The 13,670-nt window shown below is 54.5% G+C and overlaps 1 protein-coding gene across 2 annotated transcripts; it reads left to right on the top strand.

Annotated features, from left to right (window-relative positions):
- Positions 1-504: 504 nt before the first annotated feature.
- EMX2 (empty spiracles homeobox 2) lies at positions 505-6,642 on the top strand (the record flags this gene model as incomplete). 2 transcript variants are annotated; one of them, XM_079136615.1, is made up of 3 exons in its annotated part: positions 505-913; positions 2,809-2,993; positions 5,148-6,642. In XM_079136615.1, the coding sequence occupies 3 exons, from the start codon at positions 505-507 to the stop codon at positions 5,313-5,315; spliced, it is 762 nt and encodes a 253-aa protein (XP_078992741.1). In that variant the 3' UTR covers positions 5,316-6,642. The 2 variants fall into 2 exon arrangements, with proteins under 2 accessions (XP_078992741.1, XP_078992742.1); XM_079136616.1 differs by lacking the exon at positions 2,809-2,993.
- Between the last annotated feature and the right edge of the window lie 7,028 nt (positions 6,643-13,670).

The raw sequence follows: 13,670 nt of genomic DNA, 5'->3' as shown, positions 1-13,670 counted from the left end.
ATCGTTTGCACAACTTGTGAAGAAGCGAACACTTCCATGGATTGTCCTTGGACTTAGGGCGCCCTGCCCGCCTTTTGGAGAGGAGAGAAAACTTTTTTTTGCCTCCCCCGAGAAACTTTCCCCCCCTCTCCTCCCTGCCTCTAACTCCGATCCCCCCCTCCACGCCATCTCGCCAAAAAAAAAAAAAAAAAAAAAAAAAAAAAAAAAAAAAAAAATCACCCCAATCCACGCCTGCAAATTCTTCTGGAAGGATTTTTCCCCCTCTCTCCAGGTTGGGCGCGTTTGGTGCAAGATTCTCGGGATCTTCGGCTTTGCCTCTCCTTCCCCCTCCCCCCTCCTTTCCTTTTTCCTTTCCTTTCTTTCTTCCTTTCCTACCCCCACCCCCACCCCAAACAAACGAGTCCCCAATTCTCGTCGGTCCTCGCCGCGAGCAGCGGGCGGCGGAGGCAGCGTGCCGCGGTCGCCGGGAGCAGGGAGCCCGGGGCGCCCGCTCCTCGGCGCAGCATGTTCCAGCCGGCGCCCAAGCGCTGCTTCACCATCGAGTCGCTGGTGGCCAAGGACAGTCCCCTGCCCGCCTCGCGCTCCGAGGACCCCATCCGTCCTGCAGCGCTCAGCTACGCCAACTCCAGCCCCATAAATCCGTTCCTCAACGGCTTCCACTCCGCCGCCGCCGCCGCAGCCGCGGGCAGGGGCGTCTACTCCAACCCGGACTTAGTGTTCGCCGAAGCGGTCTCGCACCCGCCCAACCCCGCGGTGCCAGTGCACCCGGTGCCGCCGCCGCACGCCCTGGCCGCCCACCCCTTGCCCTCCTCGCACTCGCCACACCCCCTCTTCGCCTCACAGCAGCGGGACCCGTCCACCTTCTACCCCTGGCTCATCCACCGTTACCGATATCTGGGCCATCGCTTCCAAGGTACGTGCCACGTCGCGGGACTGCAGCGCGCCACTCCCGCCGCATCCTTCATTGCGCCCGGCCTGCTCCCGGTGGGCACTTAGCGAGGCCTGGGCGGAGGTTCCGCCGGCTCGTGGGCCCGCGCGTCCGCCTTGAAAACTGGGCAGCGAAGGGCGGCGATGGTGTTGATCCCCGCTCTCCGAAACTATGCCTGGCTTGGGGTTCTGGCCCGCTGGCCGCTTGACCCTTTCAGGAGGGGTGCGGACGGAGTTGCCCCGTGTGCGCTTGAATGTGGGCACGCCGGAGCAGCCTGGCCAGGGAGCCCAGAACCTGCTATGTCCCCGACTCCGGGTCCCCTCGGTCCGAGGAGCGCGGACAGGGCCCGGCCGCCAGGTCCACCTCGGACTGCGTTCTGCTCCGTTCACCACCCATTCCACGCCCCTTCAGCCCAGACCCGCGACTTTCAGTCTTCGACCCTTCAGCAGAGATCAGGGGACTTTTGCGACCCCGGAGCAAAGTGTGTTTCCCCCGTGCTTTTTGGAGGCCCAGCGAGGGGCGGGAACCCGAGCGGGTAGCAACCTCCGGGGCTCGGCTCTCTCGCCGCGACCTGCTTAATTGGGGCGCGGAGCGGCCCCGGCGGGAAAGCAGGTTCGGTCTGGTTTTTGTTTTTCTTTTTCTTTCAAAAGAAATGAACCAGGTCGAAAGTCGGCCTGGGAGGGGAAGATCTGTTTGGGTGTCTTCATTTCTTGCTATGTAAAAATTTTGTTTTTCTCTGGGTGGGGGTTGGGAGGAAAGTTAAAACTTCGAAAAAAGCGGCGAATAATTTAGTTTGCCGATCCGGGTCGGATCTGAGTTCGTCGTAGACCTACCTCAGGCGGCAGCTGATCAATACTGAGCCTTGTCTATCCATTAACCCTTTGCATTCCTGCCAGAATCTAGAATTGGGTAGATGTCACACCCCTCCCCATAGTTTTAAAAAACCAAACCAAACCCAAGAACTTTTCGCCCTTACTCCTGAACAGAATTTGCCTCCATTCCCGCCTCGACTGTCGGTTTGTTTTCTTTGTTTGGTTTTTTGGTGAATTGATTTTCTACCCAAATGAGTGGACCTGAAACACTGGATTTCCTCTCAAAGTTCAGGGCTTCCCTTCTCCATTCTCTGCCAGCCGCCCTGTTGGTCGCCCCACCAGACCTGGAGCAATCAGGATCTTCCCCGGGCGCAGACAGTACTGGCTCGTGCTGGCAAATCCGTGTAACCCCTGGGTTTCGATCCCTTCGCTGGCGTCTCTCCTAGTTCTCTGGAGCCGGGGAACCCCGGAGCCAGGTCACCCGGAGGCAGCAGTGGTAGAAGCCGGGCACACCCGCCGAGAGATTTTTGTCGCAGTCCGGCTGCAGCGACTCGTCGGGCCACTGTACTTTCTCCGAGGCGTAGCAAGACAAAAATTTTTGAATAAGTCCGCGAGAAAATTCAGGATAGCGGCCCGCTGCCTCTCCGCATTGAGGTCAAAGTTTTCTGAGAGGCTAGAAAGAAGAGAGCGATTTCTTTGGGTGGTGGGCACCAATCCCTCGACCGGTCTCTGCTGCCCCTTCCTCTGCCTCGAGAGTTGGAGCGTGAGGGACGCGGCTGCAGGGCGGCTGCGGTACCCGCCATGGTCCGGAGCCGGGGGACTGGCCCCACTCCGGCAGGGCAGCTTCTGGTTGTGCGCAGCACAGGTGGATCCGTGGCTGTCTGGGCCTGGCAGCTGAGCCGGCATCCCCTTGGTGCTCCCGGGGAGAGCCACCGGCACACGCAGGTCTCTAGCGCCGCGGACTAGGTGGAGGCCTTGAGCTCTCTGCCCCGCCAGCCCGGCTCGGGAGAAGCGCGCGACTCTGACCAGATCGGCCACCTAATGGCACTTCTGCTGTGCCCCCTGCAGGGAACGACACAAGCCCTGAGAGTTTCCTTTTGCACAACGCGTTGGCCCGAAAGCCGAAAAGGATCCGAACCGCCTTCTCCCCGTCCCAGCTTCTAAGGCTGGAACACGCCTTCGAGAAGAATCACTACGTGGTGGGCGCGGAAAGGAAGCAGCTGGCTCACAGCCTCAGCCTTACGGAAACTCAGGTGAGAGCCGCCAGGAGCCAGGACATCCCATCTCGGAATAGGCCCCTCACCCCAAATCTACAGACCCAGATATTCGGCACCCAGCACACCCACTAATGCTAAGCTCAGAGAGAGCCTTTGCAAAGGGCCCTGCAGTTCCTTTCAAGCCAGGGCTCTGGATTTATGACTTCCCTGCTGCCTGGCTTCCCTGGGCTCCAGCAACCGGCTCCTATGAGCCCAGGCCCTGAGCTGCTGGTTCTGCCCAGTGCTGTACAGGCCTTGGAGCCTCTGGCTAGATACCTCTGTAGTTTTGAAAAGACTTTTGGTGAGAGTCATGGGGTCCAGGATGAGGGAAAGTGAAGCAGGGAGTTTGTCCGGCTGGAGAGGGTAGAGAGCCGGTGACGGGAGAGTTCTGAGCGACCCAAGGCCCAAGGCTGTCATCATAGGCCCCAGTTACTCTTCTGAAGGAAGAGGGGTCTCAGAAGCTGCAGGCCAAGTGTGCTGGGTGCAACCAAAATCAGAGAAATAGAACTTGAAGATTGCAGAGAGGACCCGCCTGGGGGACAGGCCCTTCTGCTCGGCAGGGTCCCGAGGCTTGGGCTTGTCCCAGGGCGGGGAGGGGGCTTAGGGCTACTGTAGGCGCTACTGTACGCGGAGCCGCAAGGCGGGGTCAAAGTTCCCAACAAACAGTAACGTTTTCGGGCAGATTAAGTTGTAACACTTTTTCTGGGAAGCGCAAAAAGGTCGAGGCTTTTGTTTTTAAAGCGTTCCCCCCGGACAAAACCGAGGAGGGCCTCGCGCGTTTGTGCGGGGCGGGCACAAGGCGCGGCCCGGCTGATTTCTCCTGGACAGGCGAGGCGGCGGTGGTCTTTGTCCGCCTCGCTGCCCACGCTGCCTGGAGTCTTTGTGTGCGTGTCAAGCCCGGAGCGCACCGACGCGCGCCTTGGGCGAGCGCCGGGGGAGAAATGAACCGTCCTCCCCCTCAATTAGCAAACTCAAAGCAAATTAAACTCAGCCTTGTTCCCGCTCAGCTTTTTCATGGGGCACTTTGGGGGACTGAGGCATTGGGGAGAGCAAGCGGACCCGTGGTGTCTTAAGAGAGGGAGTGGCGCTGGACCTCGAGGGCACTGCTTTCGGGATAGGACTCCCTGGGATGTGGAGGTGCGGTAGTCGCTGTCTTTCCAGCCAGGACCCACTGCGGGGAAGCTTGGACAAGCGTGACGGTTTGGTCTGGTTGCTGAGTGGAGACCCATCACCCAGTTTTCCCAGGGGGCCATGGAATCTCAGCTGACTCCAACCTTATTGGTCCCTAGACCTCTAGCAGTTGCTCTGGGAGGCCAGGCTGCCTGCCCTGTCTCGTGGGAAGTGATGTGGCCCAATCTGAGGTCGACCCCTGGCCTGTCTGGGCTGGACAGGAGGAGGGAAGATGGGGGCTCTCTATTTCCCCTTCTTCTCTGTCAGTTTCCCTTACTTCCCTCTATTCCACAGTCTTTCAGAAGCTTTCACTTTTGAACCCCATTTCCTGGCAGGAAAGGGACGACTGGGTTGGTCCTGAGGCTTGTATGCCCCACTGCCCCTTAGCTTCCTCCAGCCCCCCAGCCCACTTCTGCTCACCTGTAGGGTCCCCCAGCAAGGAGGCAGTGACTGAGACAAACCTTGATCCTCTACCCAGTGCCTTACAGAGGATGTTCTATAGTTAGGCTACTACGAAAGACCGGCAGAAAATAGAAAGCACTTTGGGCCCTGCGGGAAGTTGGTAGCCTGGACTGAGGTCTTCTTGCACTCACTTGTTGGAGGAAGTTAGGTGCATATATCTTTTAAATTTCCCCTACTTCTTATTTTTATAGGGGTGCTCATCCTTTGCAGTCTGCTCTCAGAGGGAAGTAGATACCTGGGCAGGGGCAGGCAAGAAGGGTTTCCCTGTGCTGCCGGCTGTGGGGCCCTGGGGAAGGATTCCCTAGGGAGGACTCAGAAGCCAGGGAGCCTGGCTTCCTACCCTCTCACTGGGGGCCCTGCTTCCTGAGGGGAGGCCCTGGGAGTCCAGCCTTTAGGTGTGCATCTGGAGGACTGGACTCTCAGTCTTGGACTGGGAGCTGCCTGGGGAAAGGGATCAGGCACTTGGTACCACGGTGCTGCGAATGACCTAATGCACAGGACCTGCTTCTGCCCCCACAGGTAAAAGTATGGTTTCAGAACCGGAGGACGAAGTTCAAAAGGCAGAAGCTGGAGGAAGAAGGCTCAGATTCGCAACAAAAGAAAAAAGGGACACACCATATTAACCGGTGGAGAATCGCCACCAAGCAAGCGAGTCCGGAGGAAATAGACGTGACCTCAGACGATTAAAAACCCAAACCCAATCCACAGAAACGGACAACATGGAGTAAAACAGAGACAGGGAGAGGAGGGGAAGAAGGAAAAAAAACCCTACAAAACAAAAACAAACCGCGCACACATTCACCGAGAAAGGGAGAGGGGATCAGAGAGCTACGGCAGGCTTCGCAGACTTTGGACAGCGAGGGCGCTGGGTCCCAATCCGAGACCGCGCCAGGATGGCAGAGGATCCAGGCTCCTTCATCAACTTGCAACCTTCGTCTAAAGAGGCAGCTGAGTGAGTGAGTGAGAGAGACAGAGAGAGGGAGAGAGAGGGAGGAGGGGGGAGAGAGAGAGAGGGAGAGAGAGAGGGAGAGGTAGAGAAAGAGAGATCTCCAGATCCAAATGTGGTAGAGCAGAAGGCGCACTCTGACAAGGAGAGCTGTCAGTCAAACACCAAACCAGGGAGTCAAGATGATTGGCAGGTATTCCGTTTATCACAGTCCACTTGAAAAAATGATAATAATGATTTTAAAAAACCATCCCAACCAGGCACAGGACTTTTAATTTTGCACTTCGCAGTTTTCCCCCAGTCTTTAAAAATAATTAGTAATAACAAGTGAAATTCCATATCTAGCCCCATCCCACACCTGTTTCAAAAACTTGAATTGCATGTAGCAGTTGTTGGGCGAATGGTGTCTAAAGACAAAATGAATTGTAATTTTATTTTCTTTTTAAAGACAGGTTCTGTGTGTTTTTTATTTTGATTTTTTCCGAGAAATGTGCAGTCTGTAAACACTTTTTGATACCTTCTGATGTCAAAGTGATCGTGAAAGCTAAATGAAGTAGGCTCAGCGATAGTGGTCCTCTTACAGAGAAACGGGGAGCAGGATGGGGATGGGGGTGGTAAGGGAGGGTACCCCGAGAATAATCAGGATTTGTGCTAGGGGAAAAAAAAACCCTAAATTAATTCTATTTCTTGGACATTCCCTTTCCTAACATTCTGAGGCACAAAATCACCAAGTTGACTTCTCCTCTTAGTGGTTGGAGAAATTGGCTGAGTTCAACCATTCATCATAAACTTTAAATCTGTCTATTGCAAAAATTGAAGGACTGTAGTTAGCGGGGATGATGTTAGTGTGGCCAAGGACATGCGGCAAGTTTTCAAGCACTGAGTTTCTCTTCCAAGACCATAGACTTACTAAAGAGAGCGACAAATGCTTCCTTAATGTCTTCTATACCAGAATGTAAATATTTTTGTGTTTTGTGTTAATTTGTTAGAATTCTAACACACTATATACTTCCAAGAAGTATGTCAATGTCAATATTTTGTCAATAAAGATTTATCAATATGCCCTCAGAGTAGTTGTCTTGGGAAACTGAATTGGATCTTTGTAGAAAGTATCTCTATGATTTGAGAGTGGTCCTTTCCCAATTAGGTTCAAGAAACCCTGGCTCCCCACTCACCAATGGGCCATGCTGTTGACTTTGGGGGCATTTTAAAGAGATATGAAAGTGGAGAAGGGAGTTGATTAGGTCAAGTAAAGCCTTTCCGAAAGAGAGGAAAAGTTTTCCAAGCAGACTTGCCTGTAGGTTGCATGTCCTGCTGGAGGACAGACGTTCAGTTTGAACTTCAGGTTCAAAATTTGTACTTCTCTTTTACCTCTGTGATTTTTTAGAAAAAATTTAGACGTATAATTGCAACTGGAAGATTATTCTCCCAGTATTGGGAAGAACACTTAGCAGAATCTGAATCCTGGGACTTCTAAACTTTGTTTCTAACTTCAAACCCCTTAAGTACAAGCGTCCCCCACCCCCTCTCTCTTCTTTCCTTCCCTCCTTCCATTCTTTCCTCTCTCCCTGGCCCCAATCTGCCAGAGGTGATGGGATGAACCCAAAGGCCTCAGGAACCTTATAAGGCAAGCTTTCTGAGAAACCTTCAACTCTTAATTTTAACATTAAAGAAAAAGTTGTAACCATTCTTGGAGGAAACTTAGCTTTTCCCTCCCTCCTTCCCCCTTCTGGGGGTATGAGGTTGTTTTTGCATGCTTCATTTGCTTCTTATCCTGATAGGCTGCATTAATCAGTTTTATTTCCATTGATAGAGAAACCTCGTCTGTTCTGTTCGAGCTACAAAGCGTCCTGCGAGCTTTTGTGAAAGTGCAAATCAGTTTAAGCAATTATCATACCAGGAATATGAAGGGGAAAGAGGAGGCCCTGCCCAGTGGTCTCCTTTAATCTCTTAATCCATGGATCCAGGGGGGCTGCCTGGACATAATTTAGGACAATCTCCCCACCCTTTACACTGTGATAAGGCCAAGTTACAATGCAGGGCAAAAATACAAGCTTTGTTAACATCCTGCCTTGAAAAGTTAAGATTAGACATTCTGTGCACGTGTGGGGACTATAGGGCACTATGGAAATTTTCTTTCTGTTTTCCCTCCCCTCCTCAAAAGTAGAATTCATTCTCCATCTCTCCTCCTTTCCTCTCTCTCTGCTATCTCCCCACTTTCCGTCTCTGTCCCTCTGTAGACGTGGTTGTTCACAGTGCCCTTCTGCATAGACCCCTCTTGGAAAGTGTGTTGTGCCAGGGTGAGGGGGGTGGGCTAAAGGGAGACTCCGGCTTCACGGAGGGACAGGTGCAGCCGCTGTATCTCCGAAACCCGAGTGGTGCTTTCAGTTGCTGGGACAGCAGGACTATCAGTGACTGCTAGCTGCCCCTTGGCAGGCAGTGTTCCTGAACGCATCCCTTTCACTTGCACTAGTCCAAGTTACCTTTTCTTTCCACCTACCTTCCAAACCCAGAACGCCTCAACCACATAGCTCCCTCCTGTTAAAATTTAGACTGGCCTTTCCAGAAAAAAATTCTCACTTTGGTAAAGGGCTAATTTCCATAGGAACCATATACTTAAGTTTTTATTTTTTTTAAGTGTAGAAGAGGGGGGTGGTGGTGAAGTTTTTTTTTTTTTTTTTTTTTTTTTTTTTGGTAAACGTCCTATGTAGTGTAACAGCAATAAAATCATCAGAGAATACTATTAGCTTTGAGGAAAAAAAAAAAAAAAACTAAAAGCTTTATTACAAACCAAGCTTTGAAAATAGGGGGGATTAGGTGGCTGAAAGGGTCCCACAATGGTAAGAAGAAAAGGTTTCATGCTAATGAGGTTAATGCCCTTTGTATCTCCGGCCTCCACATCTTCATTACGCGCTATCTCCGGCTGCACGGAGCGGCTCAGAGCGCCGCAATCCACTCCAACGCCCCCCTTCCCGGCCCAAAGAAGGATTTGATAGCAGCTCTGTTCAAACTAGATAATTATATCTTTTCAAGTCGGAATTAAGATAAAGAAAGTGAAGCAGAGGCGGCTCGCCTTGATCCACTGCAAACAAATTTGGCGCACTTTCGAGTCCTTCCCCCCCGCCTCAAAAAGGCAGGACAGTCAGCTTATTAGCCGCTCGTTTGCTTTATTAATTCATCTATTTAAAGTGGCAGGATTAGAGCGTCTAATGTGGACGCGGGCTGCCGTGGTGCTGAGGAATATAAATATTTGCGAGATGCCATCCCGCGATGACTATCTGGGCGTGGGGCGCCGCGCAGGGTGCGCGGGACGCGTGTGCTCTACGGCCGCGTCCCCTCTCCAGTACGCGCGTGCTAGCCTGGAGTCTTCTGGGAGCTGTATGCCTCTCGTGTTACGTGGGTGCCAGGCCTGAGTGCGCCTGGACAGGACTCTATGGGCACTGTGGGCCGGACTCTGCGTTCCTTCCAGCACAGGGCTAATTACATGCATGTTGCCATGTGTTTTTGTGACCCCGATCAGGGATGTAGGTCACAAGTTTGATCCACGTCCTGTTTCCATGTGGGTTACTTGTGGGCCTTTCCTGTACGTACCTCTGTGCTAAGTGAATGTTCAAGAGACGCGGGTTCCCAGTTTGGGTTGCCCCGAGAGGGTCAAACGGAATATACACAGCAAGTGGGCCGAGGCGACGCTCCCCTGCGTGGCACACGTGTGCGTTTCTCGCTGGGTAACCCGTTCCTCCGCGAAGGCTGCAGAAACTCCAGGGGTGGCAGAAGCCTTGGATCTCGGTCAGTTACCCTTCCTAACTCTTACTCAGGGTGTGCGGTACTCCCTCCCCGCTCCCTCGGACTCTACCCCTGGCAGCCTAGCCAAATTCGAGCGGGTGCGTCGGCCACCGCCGGGAACCTGCCGGGCCACTTTTGTGCTGGGGGCGGATTGTGGCAGCTGGAGAGGCCCGCCAAGCGGGCCAGGCAGAAAGGGAACTCGGGCCTGAGCGCGGCTTTGGAAACCTCGGCTCCTCCCCGTCCCCAACACGAGTCGCAGGAAACAAAGTCCTGGACGCCAGGGCCGATTGGGGAGGAACTCTGGCTGTTCGGAAGCCTGGCCAGGGTCCCCACTCTGAGGTGGTGGGGCTATGGCTGGGTTGCCCACGTGTGGGCTGTTGCAAGTCGGTGTCAGGGTGAGCGTCTGTGAGAGTGGGTTTGTCTGTGAGAGATGTGTGTACTAGTGAGCTGTGATGCAGCTGTCTGCGGATCATGGAGACACAATTGTGTGTCTCACTCAGGACTTCAGTCGGTTTGTGCCGGTGATGGTGGAGGTGGTGGCTGCTGAGGCCAGTGCTGTTTCGAGTGTGCCAAGATGTCGGTCTTTCATTTCGTATGCAGATTGTTTTGAGTTAGGGCAAGAACGTACATTTGGAGAACTGCTGAGTGCCTGTGAAGGTGTGAACATGCAGTTTATTGGATTTGTGTGCCAGGGTCTGGTGGCCCAGTTGAGTTTTGTTGAAGTTCCATCTCAAAAGGCTGAAGTGGCCTCAGGGCCTCAGTGTGAGTGACTTGCGGGGGCACTTCTTCTGTTTGGGTGGGGCTTCTGTGAAGCTCATCCTAGTGCTCAGCACTAGGGCAGCATTTGTCTGTCCTGGGACTGGGTGCGCGCGTCTTGTCAGGGGGCTCGGGGTGTTGCTTCCGACTCACCTCCGATCCCGAGTTTGGCAAACCACCGTGTTTTTTTTTTTTTTTTTAAACTGCGCCTTTTCCTAGTCGGTCTTTATTATTCCGGCAATCAGCGATTGATTTATTTGGGTGCCGCCGCCGGGCAGCCGCGGGTGGGGCAGAGGATGCGGGCCTACGGCGTTGGGCCACCGCGCCCGGATGCAGAACTGCGTCCGCGTCCGCGGCTCGGCCCCCTGATTTATTTCCCCCACTAACCAGCCCCGTAGCGAGCGGGAAGTGGGAGTTTTGAGAACCCTCTGACCCTAGCCATGACCCCGCTCCGGGAGGCAGCTTCTCCCGGCACGACCCTGCGCACCAGGAAACCTGAGGCGGAGCCATACTTGAAAGCGAAAGGTCCATTCATCAGCCGCGCCCCAGCGTCTAATTGGCCTTTTGTTTATTAGTGCCTGTTGTCTGGCGGGGGAACTTGGGAGGGCCCTGGGTCTGCAAGTCGGGGTGCCTGGGGTGGGCAGAGGGCCAGTGCCCGGGCCCAAGGTCTCTTTAAAGCAAAGGTGCGTCGCACTCCTCGGAGGGGGCGCCAGAGAGCGCCAAAGATCGCTACCACGTGCGAAAATGCGCTCTCGGAGGTTGGTCGCCAGGCCATCTGGCCTGGTCGTGGGCCTCGGAAGCCCATGGCTTTCTCCCTGCTCCACCTCCACCTGCAAACCAAACCCTTCTCTCCCCTCCGCGCCCTCAAGATTGCGGATCCGCCTTCCTGCCTCTCCCTATTTTCCAGCCGAGGCGCTGGTTTGGGGCTGAGTTGGGCTCACATCCTGCCATTCTTCGTGCATCAAGTTCATTCTCCCTTGTCGGTTTCTTATCCCAGAGAGGCTCGGGGCTACCCTCACTAGGCACCAATGGGCATTGTCGTGGAGCCAAAAGCTCCTCTTCTGCTGAATGGGGGATTCAGAGAACTTTTGGCACAGCCAGGGAGGTGGGAGTTGCCCCAACTTTCAGGCATGACTTGAAAAAGAAGACCAGGTCTCAACCATTCCAAACCCCACCTCCCTGATTCCTACCTCCCATTCCGTGTCCAGTATCCAAACCAAACCTCCCAGTCCCCCTCTCCACTCCACCCTTTCTGCCCCTCCACACACCTGCCAGAGGAGCCCTAGAGTAAGCACAGGGGTCCTACCATAGGCCCAAAGGCCAAGACGCACCTGAGGGGCCTTGGAGATGCCCAGATTGGCCTGGGGTCGCTTTTGGAAAATGAGCAAAAAGAACCAGCTTTGCTTGGCACTGGCCTGACTGCCAGCAACCTCTGAGATCTGGGTGCCTCAGTCAGGCCCCAGACTGTCCCTGCCCCCAGCAAACTCCAGGCCCTATATATAGCCCTGGTCTCTATAACCCTGACTGGACCCTGACGTCAGGAAGAACTTGATCTTGCCTGCTTCACTCCTGCTTCTGAAACTGATCCTTGAAATGAGAGAACAGACTCTACACAATTCCCATGGCCTTGACATAAGGTACAGCGATAAATATACACCACTAATGAGCAATTACCATATAATCACCTTCCAATTAGCTCGCATAATGATGAATTAAACATTCTAGCAGGCGGGATTAGGTTTCTTACTTTGTATATTATTTACGAAGGCTATAGCTTCTGCAAAGAACCAAATATCAAATTAGATGGGGAATTTTCACTTGGGGGTAATTATGCACTCGGGCCAGCGGCTGTGTTCTGGTCACTTGTCAAATGAGGTCTCCTGCAAGGTACTGACCAGTTTATTTTCCCTTTTCCTTCTCTCTTGAGTTCGCAATTGCCTTTCCTTTCTCTTTTACCACCCTGGGCCGGGGGTGGGGGTGGAGAGGGTGGGAGACTGGGGCTGGGCGATGACTAGGCGGGGTTTGGGGAGGGATCTCAGTCTCTGAGGGAGGATGCGCTGCAGGCATGGAGGCCCTCCCATCGCCTGTCTCCGGAACCCTGTCCTTCCTGGTCTCTGGCCCCGTTTCTTACCAGCCCAGGGTGGACCCAGGGTTGTTCCTGGGGGTCCCTGCGCCGCGGGAGCAACCCGAGAGCAGAAGCGGCGGCTGGCTCCATGCGGCTGCAGAGCGCAGGGCCGGGCGGCTGCCGGCTCCCTCCTCCGCGGGCTTCCCACCGCGCTCGGGGCGCCGCCGCCCGCATCCCCCGGGGCCCGGGAGGCCTCCGTGCGGTCTTTCCGACTTTTACCCCCACTCCCACCCCAGTAACGGCGAGAGGAAAGGTGGCGATGGGGGGACAAGGAAACAAACAACAAACCTCCGCCCCGCCCGCAGCCACCTCTCTTGTTCGGAAATGAATTTTGGCAAGAGATTAGTTCCTAATCTGATCTAACGCGGCTGACATTTGGGAAGAAGATGAAAATGGCAGCTCAATTTCATTCTGAAACGGGGTCACTTCGCGGGGCTCTGCTCCCCTGAGAACACGGACGCCCCTCCCCCACTCGCCCCTGAACCAGAGGAACTGGCATGGAGCTGGAGGGGCGCCGGCGCCGGGACTGCGCACCCCGGGCAGCGGGAGCTCCTGGGCTGGACCCTGACCTGCCTGGTTGTGTCGCGGGTCTGAAGCTGAATGGGTTGGGCAACTCTGTCCTCTGCCACCTGCCTTCATTTGCTTGATCAGAATGGGGTCTCCTGAAGCCCCAACCGGACTCTTGATGCTAGAGAGCCTCTTTCTTGTGGCAGGAAGGTAAAAAAGTCTCAGGAGTGGCCAGTGAGGTAATTAAAATGCAGTGTCCCCAAGGCCTGCCAGCTGCTCCCCTCGTGCTCCTGGGGCAGGTGTAACTGCACCCAGAGCTGGGTGGCTAGCCTGGTAGAGGGTCTGGCTTAGAGGAATGGTGATACATGGATCTAGTGACAATACCTCCTGCACTGGCTCCGGGAAGCTGCAAAGCTGGGCAGTAGGAGGCAGGCCTCCCTGGAGACAGAGCTTCCCCTTCTCCCCAGACCAGTTCACACTCACCACAGACCCAGAGGTGGGTGACCATGTTCTTGGTCACCAGCCCACCCCAGAGTGCCCAGTCTCTGCCCTCAGCTGAGACTGTGCCAATCAGCAGTGGCTTCATCCTAGGTCAGGTGAGAAGGGGCAGGTGAAATTGGTTGTTGGGGGACCTGTTTATTCCCTGGATCATGTCCTTGAAGGAGGATTCCTGGAAGCTGGTACTTCTGAGGCCCTGCCTGTGGGGTGCAGGGCCTGGGATGTTAGTTGAAGGCATTGTCATCAGTGTAGGCCAAGGACCAGGACAGAACTTGTGCCTGCATCCCAGCAGTGAGCATGGGAATGCAGCGAGCTCTGTGCCTGACTTTGGCGTGGAACCTTGCATGCTGGTGTCCATAGATACCTGAATGTGCTTGTACAGTGTGTAGCTTTGAGCATGTGGCTCACATACTGTGGATATGAGTGT

Source organism: Sciurus vulgaris (assembly GCF_902686455.1).
Source record: "Sciurus vulgaris genome assembly, chromosome: 4".
Classification (NCBI taxonomy): Eukaryota; Metazoa; Chordata; class Mammalia; order Rodentia; family Sciuridae; genus Sciurus; species Sciurus vulgaris.
The sequence above is the reverse complement of the archived record's forward strand: the minus strand, read 5'-3'. Positions and strand labels throughout refer to the sequence as shown.